At 34.5% G+C, this 21491-nt stretch overlaps 1 protein-coding gene across 2 annotated transcripts in view; it reads right to left on the bottom strand.

Moving 5' to 3' along the window:
* Positions 1-21491, bottom strand: part of Glra3 (glycine receptor alpha 3) — a 119419-nt gene that overhangs the window by 81326 nt on the left and 16602 nt on the right. For both annotated transcript variants that reach the window (XM_042701501.1, XM_042701506.1), the window contains exon 2: positions 4783-4910. In XM_042701501.1, the coding sequence (XP_042557435.1) occupies positions 4783-4910 (128 nt within the window). The remainder of the gene's footprint in view (positions 1-4782; positions 4911-21491) is intronic.

Genomic DNA, 21491 nt, shown 5'->3' with positions numbered 1-21491 from the left:
AGCATAGGTCCCATGGTTTCCTTAATTTGCAATTACTAGTATATGTCTGAGACAAGCAGAAAGGGTCAGATTGATGTTAGGCGAAATGAATCCCAAGATAAGTATTCAAATGTTTTTTTCTTTCTTGCGATTGTTTCTAACATATTTTTAAGATGATTTCTTTGTTGCTTTGTATGTCCCCAGGTATAACCCCTGTTTCCACTGTATTTGATATTGGTATAATTTGTGGAGGGGAAGGGAAAAAACAAATTGTTTAAATAGGGATACAGGTGGACCCATTGCAACAATGAGATGTATAAGATGTTATGTCGAAAAACAAGCTTTACAACTTTGGCGGTGGGGGGCGAGGAGGCAGGGGAGTGGGGAGAGATGGGAAGGGTTGGTAATGGAAAACAAAGGAGGAGGCAACAATGCTTGATAAGAAATGTACTCATTACCTTGCCCTTGTAATTCATGTAATTGTAACCCCCTCTGTATGGTACTTTCACAATAAAAAATAATTAAAAAAATAAAAATAAAATAGTGGGAGATGTTTCTTAAGAAAAAGAAAATACTGGCTGTAGATTTGTCATACACAGCCATATGTATGGCGTGGAGGAAAGCTCCATGGATTCCTAGTTTTTCCAGAGCCTTCATCATAAAGGGGTGTTGGATCTTGTCAAATGCTTTTTCTGAGATAACCATGTGGTTCTTATCCTTGCTCTTGTAGATGTGATGAATTTTATTAATTGATTTGTATATATTGAACTAGATTTGCATCTCTAAAATGAATCCTGCTTGATTGTGGTATATGATTTTTTTGATGAGTTGTTGAAATCAATTGGCCAGATTTTTGTTGAGAAGTTTTGCATCAATGTTCATTAAAGAAATGGGTCTATACTTCTCTTTCTTTGCTGAGTCCCTGCCTGATTTGGGGATGAGGGTTATGATGGCTTCATAGAAAGAGTTTTCACCAATATTTCTTAAATTTAGTCTTATTCATAATATCTGTTTTAATTGGAGTAGAGCAATATTGCATTGTAGATTTTTATTTACTTTGGATTTCTCCGAAAATTACTGATAAGCATTATTTATACATGAACTTGTTACGTATTTGTGTGTCTTCTTTTGAATGACTTGCTCATTTTTTAAATCAGATTTTTTTCTGTTTATTCTTGTTTTTCTCTATCTGTTTGAATCCCTTACATATTATATATATTACCACTTTATCAGATTTGTAGCTTGAGTTTTTTCCCATTCAGCAAGTTGTTTTTTTCATTAAGTTGACTGCTGGATGAACAGAAGCTATCTAGTTCGACATGTCTATTTTGGCTTTTGTTTTCCATATTTTGATATCTTATACAGAAATTCCTTACTAATCACAGACCAGAAGCATTTTTTTCTTGTCCTAGTATTTTTGTAGTTTTAAGACTTCCATTTAAGTCTTATACCATTTTGAGTTACATGACGAGTAATAAGGGCTAGTCAGACTCTGAACATAATGATCCAGTTTTCCCAGCATCCATTATTGAAAAGGCTGGCCTTGCCCTGATATGTGTCCTAACAACTCTGTCTATTGGTTATATATGGATGACTTTGGTTTACTTATAGACTATTCCATTCTGTTGATTTCTATGTCTTTCCCCCCTCCTTTTTTGGTATGGATCATGGGGCTTGAACTCAGAGCCTGGGCACAGTCTTTGAGCAATTTTTCTCAAGTTTGGAGCTCTATGCCACTTGAGCCACAGCTCTACTTCTTTCTTTGTGTGGTTAATGGGAGAAAGGGGGTTTCATTGACTTTCCTGCCTGGACTAGCTTTGAACTGTTATCATCAGAGCTCAGTCTCTTGAATAACTGGGATCACAGATAAAAGCTACTACCAGTACCTATCTCTATGTTTGTTTTACGCCTTTTGGCATTGTATTACTTTGATCACTATAGTTTTGTAATACATGTCTTGCTTTGTACCTTTTATCCAAGATTGCTTTGGTATTTCAGGATTTTTTTTTTAGTGGTTTCATAAGCATTTTAGGATTGTTTGCTTCTGTGAAATGTATCATTGATATTTTGACAGGGATTGCATTGAATCTGTAAACAACTTCAGGTAGTATGGCAAAATGTTCTGAAAAGCTGTTAGACTAGAGTAATATCATACCACTGGCATTCATGCTCCATAAATCTCATGTGATTAATACCTGTGTTTCACAAATCGGATTGGAATGCATGTATAACACCAATTTTGAATTCATTCATTTAGTTAGCCAGCAAAATTTAATGAAGGAAAGATCCTTAATCAAAATGATAAGGGATTTTATTTTTAGTTTTGTGAGCTGCCTCACAGAGATATTGATTTAAACAATATTGAAAACAAAAAACAGGTTTCCCCTCTCCCTGCCTGTTTGATGGAATTTCTTTCTTTCTTTCTTTCTCTTTCTCTTTATTTCTTTCTTTCTCTTTCTTTCTTTCTTTCTCTCCCTCTTTCTTTCTTTCTCTCCCTCTTTCTTTCTCTCCCTCTTTCTCTTTCTTTCTTTCTTTCTTTCCCTTTCTTTTCTTCCTTCCTTCCTTCCTTCCTTCCTTCCTTCCTTCCTTCCTTCCTTCCTTCCTCTCTCTCTCTCTCTCTCTCTCTCTCTCTCTCTCTCTCTCTCTCTCTCTCTCTCTCTTTCTTGCCAGTCCTGTAGCTCAAACTCAGGTCCTGGGCACTGAGTTTTTTTTTTTTTATGCTCAAGGCTAGCACTCTATCACTTGAACCACAGCGCCACTTCTGGCTTTTCCTACTTACGTGGTACTGAGTAATCAAACCCAGGTCTTCATGCATGCTAGGTAAGCACTCTACCATTGATCCACCTTCCCAGCCCTTGATGGGCTTCTTTATGAGTGACATTAGGTGGGTCACCAGCTACTGACAACAAAAGGGAGGTTGCTCTTTTCTCCTTCCATCTATCCTCTTTCTGTTAGGTACTGGATTAAGTTTGTTAACATTTAAATATATTTCTACTAGTCGTAAGGAGGAAAACATAATGTAAAGAATATTTCACAATTTCAGTAAATGATGGTCAAAATTAGAACATCCTATTAAAGACAACAAAGATGTGTTGAGTGTGCTTAACTTCAAGGTGAAGTTATAAGAGTTTTAAAATCAATAGTATATGATTCTGGGTGAAAGTTGTTAAGGCAAGGTGGTATTTGCAAGGTCGGGGGGCGGGGGCAAGTGAAGAGCAGTAGAAGAATGAATGGGGGAAACGAGTAGAATCCAGGCGAGAATGTGCTGTATATGCCAATGAATTGAGAAAAATAAGTGGAGTATAGATGTTGAAGGGGTGACACAGCTCAAGATGCATTGTGTACATACATTGTCTCATTAAATGGCAAAAAATAAGACTAAAATTAAGAAAAATGAAGGAAGGATTTGGAGGGGAGAGATGGGTGAGAATGTTAAAAGGGTTGACATTGACCAAAGAGTACTGTATTCAAAAACTGCTCTATTGAATGGCAACTCCTTTGTACAACTACTTAAAGAAAATAAAACTATTTTAAAGAGCAAGGTGGTAACTACTAATTAGGTTTCTTGTAGGTGTTTCATTAGATAGGTGGCAGTTTTGTTCAAGGTCAATGCAATATTATTACTCAATTTCCCGAAAGACTAAGGCTTTCTATTGAACTTGAAGAAGCTCCTTTACTGAGATCTCTTGCTTTCACTTACCCAATGTAACAGGACAGGTCTACTATCTCACAGCTTGATGTTCACTGTTTCCTCCTGTCATGTTCAAAATATTTATGGTGGAAAGCTTAAAAACAAGTCAAGAAACGCAATCTACAATTCAAATGTGGAACTCACTTTAAAAGAGAAAGAATTCAATTGTGACTTGTAAATTAGCAACTAAGTTTTTCTCTGATTTGCTGTCTTGTTACCCATTATTGATGTTTACCATTCCTCTAGGTACCTTCTTATTTTTCTCTTTCATTCATAAGGACAAATTCTGGAAATGAATAGAATTTAGCAGCATTTCATAAGTTTTTGGCTTGCTTTTTAGTTTCAAGAATGGACATAGACTAATTGAAGCTCACAAGGGGAAAGAGTATACTTGCTACTTTCTTTTCTGTATTTCATAGAATAATAATGAAGGCAAAACAAATTAGTTCGTGGGAGCAGCTTTAAAAGAAAATCCTAGCATGTATTAGAGTTCTGAATGGGACACAGATAACTTGTATAGATATGCTGATTGCCAGTATTTTAAACAGGAGAAAGAGAATTGCCAAGTTGAGTTTCTTTCCGCCCTTCTCCCCCTCCCCCAAATATTCAGGGAAACTATTTGGTAGAATGAATGCTTTTTAAACATCATCAGTGGGCTGCAATTACATATTTTCTTCCCCCATGAACAAATTGAGTCACTGATTCTCACAACATAAAAGACCTACTATGAGAGATTAAGCAGATGGGAGGGGCTCAGTGGAACTGAGTGCTTGTCTTCCCCCAAGAAGGCCCTGGGTTGGGTTAGCAGTTAGAGAAATGAGTTAAAGAAGTGAATGTTTATCTCTTAAAGAAGCCTTTATTCCAGTCAGTCAGTGGTCAGCTATGACAGTTAAATAACAAGTAAACACATACATTTGCAATCTTATAATTGGTGATCAATACTTATCAACACTGTAACTATTAGAGCATGGGAAGTCCTGTTAATCCACTGAAAGGGCATTGTCAAAAGCTTAAATATGAAAATGGTCTCCTTCAAGACATTTCTTTCAGTATTCCAGGCTCTGAAAGGTTTTGAACACATTATGTCTGACATAGTAAAACACAGTAGTTACCTTTAAAATTCGGTCTGATTCTGGCATCATACCCTGAGGTCCTCCCCATTAATTTATCCAGGAAGTCAGAGGGTGACATTGGAGCACTTCGAGATCTTGCACTATTGGTTTCTTTAGTGGCAACCAAACTACAAATGAGAACAAAAGGTTAGATAGATTTCACAAAGAAGAAATCTTTCTAATTGCTACTTGTAAAAATCAAACAAAATTACTAAGCAAAAATATCCTTGACCTCATAAAGGAGAACTCTACCATGTACCAAATATTGTAAAGGAGATAGTTATGAATTTATAATCAGTATTTGTAACATTTCATGCATATTCAGTCCAATTGTCAGAGTAGCCATTATTTTGTGGTATAATTCAAAATTATTAACCACTTGAAGTTTATATTTACCCAAAATATCTGCCTTCAATGTTTTTAAAATATTTTATTGTTACTGTGGAGGTGATATACAGAAGGGTTATAGTTACGTGAGTCAGATAATGAGTACATGTCATCCCTTCCCTTGCTCTCACCCAGATTTTTCCTCTCATTACTAATCACAAGATGTATAGTTCGTTTTCTACATAGTGTCTAGTGAGTACCACTGTTGTATTTGTTCACCCTTTATTCACCTTTTCTGTGCCCCCTTACCCTCCAAAAGACAAATTAACAAACAAGACAAAAGGAAAACAAGAGCAGCAGCAACAAATGTGCCTATAAATCTACCAGTAAACACATGGAACGTTTATATATATATGTATATAATGTATACACTGAGATATGATAAATTATATAGATCTCTAGACAGTCACACATTGAGGCTGAAGGAGGACACACATAAGTGTGGATCACAAAGGCTCAATAGCTATGTAGCTATGTGCATATGCTCACATAAAATAACATTTTATGAACTGCTTTCAGTTTTTACCTAAAAATATCCTCTGTGTTTGAGGAATAAAAATATAATAGTTTAGCTATACAGTAAAACTCCTTTTGCCTTTACTGAAAGAATCTCTCTATATCTATCTATTTCTATCTATTAATCAATCAATCTATGTATCTATAAATAGGCAGATATATATCTAGATACCTGTATGAGTCTATCTAGATAGATTTTATTTAGATTGATATCTAGATATGTCTCTATCTATCTATCTATCTGTATAAAATCTAGGCTGGCCTTGAGGTCAAAATCCACCTGCTTCAGCTTCCCAAGTGTTGGAATTACAGGTCTATGCTCCCATGTCCTGAATCAACCCTTTTTCTTTTTATGCACAACTTTCTAAAAGCTAATAATGTCACTGAGCTGCTCAGCTCCTAATTTACCTAAGTTGGTCCATTTTGGTCACTACTTGGTCATAACACAAGTTATCAGATTTCTTATATTTCCTTTGCCAGATGGATCTTAATGCATCACCGTCCTCATGACTACAATACAGATACTTGTGATGATCCATAGATGTAATTTTAAAGTCCAACCTCAGTGGTAACATTCAAATGATATTCTTAAGTCTCTCTCTCTCTCTCTCTCTTCTCTCTCTCTCTCTCTCTCTCTCTCTCTCTCTCTCTCTCTCTCTCTCTCACACACACACACACACACACCCCTCTTAACTGTTGTTATGTCCAGTGTTCTATGTAGTTCTGAACACTTACTTACTCTATGACTAATTTCTTACTGTCACGTTTTCTCTAAAATCAAAGTGTTATCTTCTTTTCTCTCTATTTGTTCCAGATTAATTCATGGTCTTCTAGCTCTGATTGCTAACTACTCTGATGCAAAGGTTATAATAATGAAAGAGAGGAAACCTCCTACCTTCTCAAAGACACTGCAACTTTCCTCTGTCCTCTGCTTTGAAGTGTGTTTCCTATCCTTTATTTCTATTTTGTGCAGAAAGGCATTGTTCCAACTTCCATTACTACATACTCCATATGAACTGCCACCTCTAAACGCTACCATTTATTCCCTCTACAAAAGCTCTCTTTCAGTTATCAGATGATCAGCTTCTATGGTTTTCTACCAACTTGTTTGTCAATCATTCTCTGCCTATTTTCTGTGAAAAATAGGGGACTATTTTTCTGCTGGGTATAAATCTCTCTATTATGTATTGGATCAGGGAAATTATCCCAATCAGCCATGAAACAACAGGCAGAGGTACACTTGCTATACAATGGAACATGGAAGGCAGTGTGTCAACCAAAGCAGAAACTGGAATGACTATCATAGCCAAGGGATGCTGGCAGCCACTAGAGACTAAAAAAGGTATGGAATGGCTTATGTTTAGAAGAGCTAGTAGCTGAGGGCAAACTTCTGGCTTTAAGAGAGGCAAGAGGATACATTTCTTGAATGTATTAATTTGTTCTGGACTCCATAGGAAGTGTGTATCAGCCTTCAAGTGAATTGTGTCATTTCAGTTTTTCTACCTCAACTTCAGAATTATTTTTTCTTCTTTTATACAATTCCATTTTCCTTTGTTGATGTTTTCTAGCTCGTGAGATTTTGCTATACAACCCATTTCAAGTTCTTTGTACATGATTTCCATTAATTCTTGGAATATACTCTTTGTCTTTGCCAATGGGTTTGTTTCTTTGGGTAAATTTCTGTTGGATACTTTTGCTCCTGTGTATGGTCTATGCTTTTCCATTTCTTTACATATCTCATAACTTCTCATTGAAAATTGGATGTTTTAAATTATATAAAGGGATGACTATGAAAATCATACTCTACCCTCTGGCTAAAATGTGTGGTTTTTTGTCTTTCTTTTAAATCGACTTTTCTGAACTAAATTGTATAGCATTTACACTAATTGCTATGTGCAACTGTAGAAATATCCACTTGTTTACTTTACAGATCAGCTCATACTTGGAAAGGAACTTCTTAATAAGACTAGCAAGTTCCACAGTACTACCAGAAACTGTGCTCATGATCTATGCCTTCAACTCTGTGCCACAAGTTGACTATTTGGTTTTATCCTATATTTTCATGTGTGCAATGCTAAAAGTCCTGAAACACTGGTCATGCTCACAGTCATACAGATGCATACTTGTCATGTTCTAGATACACAAGAATCTGAGGAGATTTTCCATACCTATATGCACATCTAGTTTCATTGTTTCTCTTTTTAAGACTAAATTCATTTATTGCTTTTCCTCACTGTTATACTTGTGAAGTTACAAAAATTGTCAATTTTTTTGATAAATGTCTCCAGGAAAAATTCTTTGTGCAGTGAATGAACTCCAATTTAGGTCACACATGAAAACAGCCCTGCAAGTGAGTTTCTCCAGAGAACAAGACATGAAAAATGATGACGATTTTTCAAGAATGAGGCTTTAAAAGAGTTCAAATGTCACCCAACCACTTCTGGTGACTTCTAGGTTGTTGTTTTCTCTTGTGATTGAGAGCCTTTCATGGAGTACAATAAGGAAAAAGAGAAAAATAATAAGGATGCAGAAAGTTACAGTGCCACAAAAGTCATACTTCTAATCCCTTTTCTTCCACCTAGACTTCTCATCATATCTGTTTTTGCTCTAAGGAGTTCTGCTTTTCACCTGCAGCTCCTTTCCTCTCTGAATAATGTTACTTATTGCCATAGTATCAGCTAACACTCATGATACTATTGTGTAAGACTTCAAAAACACTCTTTCATAAATAATGACAAGATTTGATTTTAAATGGAAGGGTAAGAATAATGGACACTGGTTTTTAAGTTTTTATTTTCCTCAGTAACCAATAGTCAAAAATTATAGTTGATTACATATCAGTGGATATTCTGATTGCTAATCTGCTAATAGTAATAAATCAAAAGTGCTCAACAATCTCTTCATCCAAATACTTCCCTATGCATCTCTTATTCATATCAGTATAGGAGATGTTGTTAATTCAAAATATAGCTACAAGTTTTTCCAAGTAACATTTAGCATAAAAGAGAAAGAAAATGATGAGACAGCTACAGAATTAAGATTTTCATTGCCTTCTATATTTTCACAAAATAAAAGCCATAAGTGAATGCATTTCTTTAAGGAGATAGTGCTAAATTTTAATAATAATCCCTTGCATTCATATAATTCTTATGTTCCAAAAGTCTGTTTTCCTAATGATAATTATTGATTTACTTCTAAGATAATTGTTTTCAAATATTACAGTCTAACATTAATCTTACAATGGAATATGAAAACCAAATTACCCATCATTTAATCTCATACTAAGCAATCATTTATCCTTTGCAATGAACTACCATAATAGTTTAATATTTAAATTAATACCAGAAACAAATTACTGAAAAGTTTCTAGTCATCGCTATAAAAATATTAGCTGTGTATAAACATGCTCTTTAATTTTTGCTCCAAACCTTAGCATCAATAGGGGCTAGAATGCTAAGACATACAATGCTTTCTTTTCTGTAGTGTATAGTCAGGTTGCATAAATGCACTTGGAATTCCAAACACCTGTGGAAAGTAAATTGGCTTCAAGAATCAAGAAATGCAAAAAAACCACATTGTTAGTGTGATGTTTCCAGTAGTGGATATTTCTATATTGACCCTTGGAAATCCTTAAGATATAGAAAGTAACAATTTCATGTGTTCTATTTACTATTTTCTGTGCATGTCAGATGTAAATGAAACAAGGTAATTCACTATTACCATGTTTATTAGTGACCTGACATCACAATACACAAACACATTATCCTTGTATCACCTTGTATTACCACACCTTGTTACCAAACACTGTATACTTTCAACATCTCATAAATTTCTTTTGAATATATAAATGAGAAAAAGTAAGAATATTGTTTAAATATGATAAATAATTCTTGATTTATTCAAAGATTAGTAATTAGTTGCTATGAATAGATGAATTATATTTTATTTCTTTTGATCAGTTTCTAACATCTTTCTTGCTTTGTGTATTTTAGTTGTACAAAATAATAGGTTTCATTATGACATTGTCATGCATGTACATAAAGCACTTCCATTGTAATTCCTCCCCAGTACAATAAGTGGGCTACTGCAATATTTGTGTTTCTTGAAATTGGATCTGATATCAGCTCTGTTAACATTCCACTTGAAAGATGCTCATGTCACCAAAATTATGTGCTTCGCATATATTATGTAAAGATGACGACATTGATTTGCCAGGGATGGAATAATGATATGTAAAAAATCTATTTACAAAGAACAAAAGTTTTGTGCATAGAAGCTCAGGAATATTATTATTCCGTAACTATTACTGTAGCCTGCTAAATAGTTTTTAAAATCACATCTTCAGGAATTTCAAACAGAAAGAGATTATAAATAAATAAGTATATGAGTGTAAACCATATATATATAAACATATATACTTCTATATAATATATTTATTTACCCCAAAGATTACAAACCAGGAAACAGTAAAGCTACAAGTACAACTATGTTCACTGAAGCCATGATTCACTATGAGTCAAGCTACAGAATCAGCCCAGATGTCCTGCAATGGACATATCAATCAAGAAATATATACAATGGAAATACATACACACATACACACACACACAATGGAATTCCACTCATCCATTAGAAACAATGGTATTGTACCCATTTGTAATGAAATTATGCTGTGAAGCACAACTCTTACTGTGTTTTTCTTCATTTTTTTTCGTCAGAGTAGTATCTGAGTCTTGCACCATATGACCATTAGGGGATTTCCCTAAGAGAATGGAAGTTACTTGATACAGTCTGTAGCAATGATTATGTTGTCTGAGATGCTAGATATAACCAACTGAAAATTGTAGTATATCTTTTAAATATCTAACTTCATCTGTATATTGAATATTTCATATTTAAAAGATACAGTAAAATCACTATAAAAGCACTTTTAACTCAGAGTAGGAGGTAGCAGTTGGAAGACATTCAAGATTACACTTGAATTGATTTTGGATGAGAAATTTTATCACTAAGGTGTGTATCTGATGTATGTGTGTATATGTGTGTGCACATGTGCATGCATGTATGCATATAAACATTTTAAAATCAACAAAATTAGTATACTTATAGTAAGTCACTATGATTGCTGACAAATTATGTATTATAAGTACTCTTGAATTAAGCAGCTTTGATTCTTTTAGAAGACTTTTATTTGTATCATCTCAAAATCTGTGCTAATTAGTATCCCTCCTACACTTAGCTCTTTTCTTTCCTATACGGTACCAACTATTGCTTACTATTAATTTTTCTTAGAATTTACATATGACCTCAAATCCAATCCCATCAATATAGTGTTTCACTTAAATGTGTTCTGTATTCTTTATTGTATAAAGACATGCTACTTGAAGGTTCAGAGGTTTTTATATTTTTAAGACCTGTTGAATGTATTTATTTAAATATTGAAACTCATCATCAATAATTATCAAAATGTTCAATAAGATAAAGAGTAAAATACATTCATTTTGGAGGACAAAAATAAGGTCTAAATATTGATGCATGTGTGTGTGTGTGTGTGTGTGTGTGTGTGTGCATGTGCACCAATACTAGGGCTTAAAGTCAGGGTCCAGGCACTGTCCCTTAGCATTTTTGCTCAATTGGCACTCTATCACACAAGCCTCACCTTTTCTTCAAGTAAACTGGAAATAAGACACTCATGGACTTCCTGGCCTGAACAGGCTTTGAACTAAGATCATCAGACATTAGCTTCTTGAGTAGCTAAGATTAGAGGAATGACCCATTAACACCTGGCTAAAATGACATTTGATATATAATTGTCAATGACAATTTTATCTTCACTAAATGAACGTTCATATTATAAGAGAAGATGTGAAAGTTGTAGCTGGAAAGCATAATGTGGAGTTTCAGATGGATCCATGACATGTGTTTATGAACCTCTGCTCGTTTCTATGAGATATTTGCAGAGGGGGACCCAATAAGGAGAAAAATCAGGGCTCCTACTCCTAAAACAGATTTGGGCTATGAAATAATGACTTCATGAAACAGTCCTGCAGAGTTATATTTTTTAATGGAGGAAAAAATACTAACTCATTATTATTTGGCACACACTTGTAGTTACATAAGCCTCAGTTTGAAAAATAAAACAGAGAATACAAATGTTGAGCCTGTTACCTACTTCTTTAAGTTTCAGTGTAGGAGGAAATAAGGAGAATCTCTGCCATCTAGAATTATGATATTTTTGAATATTTCAAGTCAAAAATCTACTGCCTTAGGAAAGGTATTGTTATAGTAAAGTCATGTATTGTTATAGTAAAGTCATTAGAAGTGGTCAATTGAAGTTAAACATTAAAATAGAGGACAAAGAGGCTGGAAGAGGTAGCTGATATCTGTAATACAGCTACCCAGGAGGTAAAATCAGGAGGATCTTGGTTTGAAGCCAACCTGGAAGTAAAGCTAGCAAAACCCCATGTCAGCACATAAACTGGTCATGGTTGCTTATACCTATGCCCTCATCTATGTGGGAGCCATAGGTAGGAAGAAAGCTAAGGTTTGCTGTGGGGAAAAGATCTGATATACTCTCTGAAAAAAGAGCTACGATAAAATATTTGTTAACTAATAACAACAAATAAATACATAAATAAATGCATGAATAAAGTCAGCAAGCAATCTGAGGGAAAGTCTCAGTGGTAGAGCCTCTGCTCAGAAAGCAGGTAACCCAACTCCAGTACCCAAAGTGACCAAATTGGAAGAATATAAAAAAGGACTATTGAGAATCAGAGGAATTTGGAGAATTAGAAATAACGGAAAATTTTTGCCTACTTGGATCATGATTCTTGCTACTGTAACAGTGAAATGCAAGAATTATTTTAAGTGACTTTCTTCTTGTAGTCAAAGGAGACTTAGGGAGCTATAATTCAACTAACAATACACTGTTTCCTGATCTTTACATAGAAAATTTATATACATGACACCTTTTAATTCTCACATTAACTATGATTAGTTATAGATTACAAATGAAACAAAAATAGAAAGAGAGAAACTTGCCATTCTTTTCAGACTACTCAGATATTAAAAGGCTAGGCTTGTATTTTAAATCAAACCAAACTTTCCTCAAAAGCAGCTAGATTTTTTTGTTTCCTTGGTATGTTCTTTCCCCTATGGTAAATCCCCTGTTGTCACTGTACTTGATTTTGGTACCCTACATCTTGAATATACATTTGACTAATTCCGGGAGGGGAAAGTGATTAACAAAACTCTGAAACAAGGACACAGGATGACCCATTGCAACAATGATACCCACAAGACAGCATATTAGAAGTGGGCTTTACAGCTTTAGTGCTGGAGGAGTGAGGGAAGTGGGGGAAAGAAGGGATAGTGGGAGAACAACAAGGGAGGGGGTAACAATGCTCGACAAGAAATGTACTCATTGCCTTCCTCATGTAACTGTAACCCCCTGCACAGCATCTTTACAATAAAATGAAATTTAAAAAAGCAACTAGAAAAAGTTTCAAAGTCTGTATGTTGGAGAGTTTTTAGAAAAATATAGTGATAAACGACATGGTACAAACCTAAGAGAAAAACAAACACACACAGGGGTGAAGCCAGTGTTTGGAACTGCATTTCTCTTATGTGTAGCAATAAATTTCAAAGTAGCTGCTGAGAGGTTAAAACTTGAAAACAAGTGTTGAAAGTTTTAGTTCTTTATGGTGACAAAAATCTCATTCAAGGACTCCCCAAAGGAGCAAATTCATATTAATTAAAGATCTTACAGAATTACAACTATGGGAGGAAAAAGAGATTAAGGAACCTTGGTAAGCATCTAAGTATTATTTAGAGTCATCTCAGTATCTGAATCTGGAATAAAATGATCCCAGATCTCTAGCAAACTTCTTTATAGAAGAAGAATTGAATATCATTCTAAGCCTCAAATTACATCTAATTTTATATACATAATTTGCAATGGAATACAATATAAGTAAAAAGAATAAACAAAAGCAGAGAGAACTGTAAGAATTTAAACTCAAAAGGTATTTGTAAAAGAAATAGATCTATCACATATTGAAATGGTGAAACTGCTACACTGATTTTCAATTATTACACTTTGCATGTAGAAGAGATGAAAAGAAGACTGAGCAATTTCATCTAGGAAGTTCAATGACAATTACCAACCAAATTGAAAATGTTTAATTAAAATAAAATAAATTTAAGAATACAATCATCCTATTTGAAAATGAATCAGAAGAAAATGTACAAAAGGCAGCAGATAGAGAAAGCAAAAGGAAACAGAGAAGACATATAGAAAAAGAAAAGTTACAATAAAAAGATCTAATATAAGTATGAAAGTAGAAAGCTTCAATGAGGAGCTAGAGAAACCAAGACACAGCAGTAGCTAATTGTGGAATATATTCTAAAGCTAAGTACTTTTAGCTGAAGAATCACTAATGACTAAGGTCTCTTAAGAAATATTTAAAAATCATCTTGATACATCATGACAAATATACCCAAAAGTTAAGACTGAAAACAAAAATTTTCTGTGGTCTTGAATATTGAATTCAAGGTCTCCCACATGTTTGGTAAGACTTTAACCACTAAGCTACATCCCTAGCCATAAACGTGCAATTGATATTCAAACATTTCGTAAGTCTTAATAGATTTTTATCTCCCCATACAAACCTTACAAGCTAGGGTAGTATACCTTTCTGCAATCAGTGCTTTTCTCATTCAATTCTAGTTTACACTTAATTTCATCTTCATTTTCATTGTTAGTTCTTCCTTACCAAATGTGATCTCAAAATAATAAAGCATTAAAAAACTACTAACTTTCCTTTTTATCTTCCCCTTTTTTTCTTGGTGATTTTATCCAGTTTATTGGTCTTAAATATGGCATACAATACACTAAGCAGTCAGATTTTACAATTCTGTACACCATTTCTCTCCCCAAATTACAAACTGTTGGGTAGAACTACCTACTAAATGTCTTCATTTGAATATCTGAAAATGTACGTGTACCAACTGAATTGCTATTTGTTCGTGAATTTGCTCTTCCTTCTTTCTTGGTAAGTCCATTTCTCCGGTCTCATTTCTCAGTTCCCAGGATGGAAACTTTTGACAGTTCTTGAATCCCCTTTTATTTCATATGTCACATCTATATTCTAATTTTATTCAAAATCCAACCACACTTTTCTGTGTTCCCTTTAACTCATCTAGTCCAACATTCCACTAACCATCTTTCCTTTATCTGGAACTACTCCTCTATTTATCTAGTTAACTCTTACTTATTTTCATCACCTAGAATTAAATCTTACTTTTTTAGGCAGTCTAAACAATCAACTGGTTTAGAAAACTCCTGCTAAAAACTCTAAAAACTGTGCTGTTCATTAATAGCACATTTTACTAGTGAAATTGGCATTTTATGCTAATAATAAATTGATGTCTATTCCTTTGTCATAGAGTTTACCATTTCAGCAAAAAATATAATTGTTCTATTTTTAAGGGCCCTAGAAAGAAATTCAATAAATGTTTTGGGGATGAATTAATAAATATAATGAGGGAGAAATCATACATCAGACTGTCTATATTAAAAGTGCTCACTGGTTGGCACTGGTATATCACATATTGTTTATATAACACACACACACACACACACACACATATATAGTGCGTGTGTGTTTTTTATGTTTGAATGGAAAGAGTTAACAAAAGTTGAAAGTCTATAGTTGTGCTTGAGGATAGAAAGAAGATCCCAGTCAACAAGAAAATATATGACAAGTGATTTGAGAGTGTGATCACCTGTGATTTATATTTCTATTATATAATATATTTTATATATAAAATAAAATTTTTATTACAAACCATTTATTTTTTAGTTAAATGGTTACAAAAAGCTATGTTTGAAATTTGTAATGACTTTTATGGCTTCTTGAAAACTGTTCTCAGGGGTAATGAATAGTTTACTTGATAGTTTGGCATCAGCTTATTTCAGTTGAAAGAACTAAAAGGCTGTAAAACAGCTAATTAACTTACTAATTTGTAGCTTCTTAATTACTTATTTATTTTAAAAAAACTAATTAAATGTTTACTGAGTACATTGAAATTACTTCAAATATATTTAATAGTTCCTATTATGTACTGAGTGCACAAGATAATTAAACGGAATGCTTTGTGTTACAATGATTGAGGATCCAGATGCACACCCAGGAGGCTTATGTCATGTTCCTTTTCTGTCACTAACTACTTGTTTGGCCTTGAGCAAGCCAGACATTCTTTTGCCACTATGAAAACAGAGACTTAAAATGGCATGCATTTTTCATGGAGAAGTGGCACAACATAGAGGTATTTTTAGGAAAATGCCGAAGTTTGCCTCTTGCATTTGCTAACAGAAGCTTTGGTCAGGTATAATTTACATCGAAGGCAGTAAAAAGAATACCACTCAGGCTAAGTCATGAATAAAGGTCTTAGATAGCCATAATAGTATCTGTTGAGACTCTGGTACAGAAAATACAAAGATAGAAGCATAAAATTCCTCTCTCTCTGTATGTATGTATATACATATATATCATATTTTCTTGATCTATTAACCTACTGAGGGGCATCTGGGTTGGGTCCATATCTTAGCTATACTTGTGCTGGTAGCTAAGTATGGCCTCTGTTTGCCCAGAAGTGGGATTGCTGGGTCATAGGGGAGCTCTATGTGGAGTCTTTTGAGGAACCTCCATACCTCTTTCCAGAGTGGTTGAACAAGTTTACAGCCACACTAACAGTTCGGTAGGGTTCTCTTTTGGCCACATCCCCTCTAGCATCTGTTGTTACTAGATTTATTAATTATAGCATTCTAACTGGGGTGGGGTGGAAGGAATATCAAATGTTGCTTTGATTTGCATTTCTGTTATGGCTAGAGAGAAGTTGAGCATTTCTTCATGTGTCTATTGAACATTCTTTTTTTAAAAATAAGTTTTTTATTATGAAAATACTGTATAAAGAAGGGATTACAATCACATGATCAAGGTAATGAGTACATTTCCTTTTTTATTGTGAAAATGATATACAGAGGGGTTACAATTACTTGGGCAAGGTAATGAGTACATTTCTTATCAAACATTGTTGCTTCCTCCTTTGTTTCTCCTTCCCATCTCCCCCCCCAACCACCCCATGGCCAAAGTTGTAAAGTTCGTTTTTCGACATAACAACTTGTACATCTCATAGTTGCAATCGGTCCACCTGTATCCCTATTTAAATGATTTGTTTTTTTCCCTTCCCCTCCACAAATTATACCAACATCAAATACAATGAAAGCAGGGGTTATACTGTGAGGGAGGGACATACAAAGCAACAAAGAAATCATCTTTTTTTTATTGTGAAAATACTGTACGGAGGGGTTACAATTACATGGTCAAGATAATGAGTACATTTCTTATCATGCATTGTAGCCTCCTCCTTTGTTTCCCCTTCCCATTCCTTCCCATCCTCTCCCCCGCCCCCCCCACCCAATTCTCCCCTCCTCTCCCTCCCCCCCCCCACCAAAGTTGTAAAGTTCGTTTTCGACATAACGACTTGTACATCTCATTGTTGCAATGGGTCCACCTGTATCTCTATTTAAACGATTTGTTTTTCCCCTTCCCCTCCACAAATTATACCGACATCAAATACAGTGAAAGCAGGGGTTATACTGTGGGGGAGGGACATACAAAGCAACAAAGAAATAATCTTATAAATGTGTTAGAAACAATCGCATGAAAGAAAAAAAAAACATTTGAACACATATTTTAGGATTCATTTCCCTAACATCACTTATCTGACCTTTTCTGCTTGACTCAGACATATACTAGATATTGCAAATAAGGGAAACCATGGGACCTATGTTTCTTTGGGCCTGGCTTACTTCACTTAATATAATTTTTTCTAAGCCTTTCCATTTCCTAACAAATGGGGCAATGTCATTCTTTCTGATGGAGGCATAGAATTCCTTTGTGTATATATACCACATTTTCTTGATCCATTCATCTACTGAGGGGCATCTGGAGAAATCATCTTATAAATATGTTAGAAATATGAGTACATTTTTATAAAGCATTGTTGCCTCCTCCTTTGTTTTTGCCCTACCATCCCTTTCCTCCCATCTCCACAACTACATTCTCTATTGAACATTCTTGAATTATACCACCCCAATTGTTAGGAATTGTACAGACTTGGAAAAAAAATCATATTAAGTGAAGTAAGCCAGACCCAAGGAAGTATTGGTCCCATGGTTTCCCTCATTTGCAATAATTAGCATATGTCTATGTACATATGGCTATATAAGATGATGCTAATTGAAATGAACCCCAACATATGGACACAAGAGGTCTTTCTTTGTTATTGTTGTTTTTAATGTACTATGTGATTTTTTTGTTTCCTTCCCCCTATGATATATCCCCTGTTGTCACTGTATTTGATTTTGGTACCCTGCATCTTGTATATACATTTGTCCAATTTGAGAAGGGGAAGGGGAATAACAAACACTGAAACAAGAACACAGGATGACCCATTGCAACAATGATAGCCACAAGACAGTATATTGGAAATGAGTGAGGGAGGTAGAGGAGGGAAGGGATAGTGGGAGAATAATAATGTAGGGGTAACAATACACAACAAGAAATGCACTTATTGCCTTACTCATGTAATTGTAACCCCTCTGTACAGCATCTTTACAATAAAATAAAATTTTTTTTAAAAACTACAAAAAAAGAAAATACAAAGAATCCTCAGAAAGGACTAAGCACCTTAAAGGCTAAAAGAAATTTGATTGGCTTATTCCCATCCATGAATTCAAGCTGTTTTATCAAGGGAGATTGAAAATCATATGGCCAATGTTTAGTTTTAGGGGCCCCTACATACATTCTTACTTATTCCTCCTTAAACTTTCATTTAATGACATTTAGTCTTATAAGTCAACTACTGAGTGGATATTGAAAGCATTTTGGAGTTTATATTGTTTCCTATTCTGTAGTTTGATCTCAATTCTTTGTGTAGTCTAGGAGATTATAAATCTATTTCAAAAAGAAATCTTACTCTGCATATAAAACAGTGAGAAAATTATAGAAGAGGATACTGAAGCATTGTACAGAAGTTCATATAGGAAAATAGAAGATAGATAATAAAAGAGTCCCAGGGATCTGTGATGGAAAGAAGCAGGGGAAACAACACCTAAAAGAAAGTTAGTGTGGCTGTACTGGTATCAGACTACGTCCCCAGACTCTGACCAGACTCTGGAGGATGCTACAGGAATCAGATTATGCTGTGCCTTACAGATCACAGTAAAGGCCCGGGTTTCCATACCTCAAGATGGAGGCAATTCCAATGGTCAAGGTGAGAACTGAAGGTACTTCGAGTAATGCTAATAGCAGTAGGAATGGAGAAGAGTCTAAGAAATATAAGCTAAAAATGTCTAAAGAATTCAGGAAAGGTTTGGTACTGGATATGAACGAAAAATATTTCTGGAGACTTTGCTAGTTTAAAAAAATAATTTCAATTATTTGACATTCTTGTCTTCCAATTCCCTTCCTCCTTCATGATAGCTGAACTATGTGCCTTGAAGATGGTGTTTAAAACCTGTAGTTCAGTCACAAGATGTAGCAATACTTACCTTCTTTTGCTGTCTTTTGGATCACTCACTCTGGTGAAGCTAGCTATACATCACGTGGTGAAGATATGCAAGAAGCTATATGGCAAGCACCAGACTTTCCTGAAATAGACTTTACTAGTTTCCAAGCTGCTGGACTGATCTTAGCGTAGATTGGATCATAGAGATAGATGTACTTTGATCAGATTTCAATATACTTAATAAACTGTATAATTTACTGTTATTATTTTTATTATTATGTTATTATTCTGAGAAAGTAGGTCTTCAGAAGAGTAGCTCAAGTGAAAATATGTTACACACTGTTTTTGTCTGACAATGGAAGTGATTCTTCAACTTAACAAACTTTAATGTAGTTCCAGAGAGCAATAAAAGCCCCTTAAAAGGATTTAGGACACTGCCTGTTTATTTAGAAAGAGCAAAGAAATACATGTAATGCTGGTTTCATAGGATGAGTTTGGCAATGATTCGTCCCTATTTCATTGAGAAGTGTTGGTGTCAAGTTCTCTCTTAAAAGCCTTAAAGAAAAAAGTGGGCTGTGAAACTATCCCATTCTGGGCTTTTCTTGGGAGGTCTTTTATTGTCAATTCAATTTCATTAGCTATCATGGGTCTGTTTAATTGGTTTATTTCTTCCTGGCTCAATCTGGATATATTTATTTTCTCTAGGAATGTATCCACTTTTGCAAGATTCTCTAATTTATTGCCATGGAGGCTTATAAATTACTCCCTTGTAAAATTGTGAATTTTTCTTGAATCTGTTTGGCTATTCACCATAGCCAAACTATGAATTCAGCATAGATGTACCTTAATGGATTAATGGATCAAGGAAATGTGATTATATATTTATAATGAAAATTTACTCATTGAATAGAAATGATGTTGTACCATTTTTTAAATTGTGAAAATAACGTATAGAGGGGTTACAATTACATAGGCAAGATAATGAGTACATTCCTTATCAAGCTTTGTTGCCTCCTCCTTTGTTTCCCCTTCCCATCCCTTCCCATCTCCCCTTCTTCCACCCCCTCTCCCTCCCCCAAAGTTGTAAAGTTAGTTTTTCCACATAAAGACTTGTACATTTCATTGTTGCAATGAGTCCACCTGTATCCCTATTTAAATGATTTGTTTTTTCCCTTCCCATCCACAAAGTATACCAACATCAAATACATTGAAAGCAGGGGTTATACTGTGGGGGAGGGACCTACAAAGCAACAAAGAAATCATCTTATAACTATGTTAGAAAGAATCCCATGAAAGAAAAAACATTTGACTACTTATCTTGGAGTTCATTTCACCTAACATCAACTTATCTGTACAATTTTTAAGGAAATGAAATGACTTGTAAAAGTTATGATAAGCAAAGTAGGAACCCCTCATTTGTGGTAGTTAGGATATGCCTATAAATCTACAAGTAAACACACTGGGTGGTATAAAACTGGTCACAAATAAATTAATTGAAATATAATAGACTCAATGGAGAATTCAAGTAGTATAATCTTGTAGAACAACTAGGAAAAAATTAATTGAAATATAATAGACTCAATGGAGAATTCAAGTAGTATAATCTTGTAGAACAACTAGGAAAAAAAAAATCAACAAACTGAACACCTAATCAGGTATTAGCTAAGCAATTATAACTAAGTAAAATTAAATTCATAAAACGTCTTTAAGTATATTTTAGTTGAATGCTTATAATGATTACATTCAAAATTATAAATGTAGATAGTTGTTATGCACTAATTATTACAGAGACAGCAACATATGCCACATTTGTTTATTTTGTTGATTCATAAATGACAGTTTCATTCAGAATCCCAATAGCAGCATTTCAGGGACATAATTGCGACTGTTTCTTGGTAATTGAAGCCTCTGATTTCTTAAGATGAATGACATACTGGAGACTATTTCTCATAAGTATTGTGGCTCCTCTTTTCCTTCTGAGAAGGAAGATTTTTTTTCTTTTCTCTCTAACATAGCTAAAAAGACTTCTTACCTTAGCCTCCAGGGTTGGCAACCTTTTTCTCAAACAAAGGTCATTTGAATATTCATAACATCACTTGAAGGCCATGCAAATTATCAACTCAGGCAGACAAAGGTGGGCAACCATAAAAAAGAAAATGTGTCTTTGGTGTCGTAGACCAAAAGATCTTTCAGACCTTAGATGGCCTGTGGGATGGACATTCTCCACCCGT

Source organism: Dipodomys spectabilis, unplaced genomic scaffold, assembly GCF_019054845.1.
Source record: "Dipodomys spectabilis isolate Male_0828 unplaced genomic scaffold, ASM1905484v1 ptg000009l, whole genome shotgun sequence".
Lineage (NCBI taxonomy): Eukaryota > Metazoa > Chordata > Mammalia > Rodentia > Heteromyidae > Dipodomys > Dipodomys spectabilis.
Note: the sequence above shows the minus strand (reverse complement) of the source record. Positions and strands in the feature narration are given on the sequence as shown.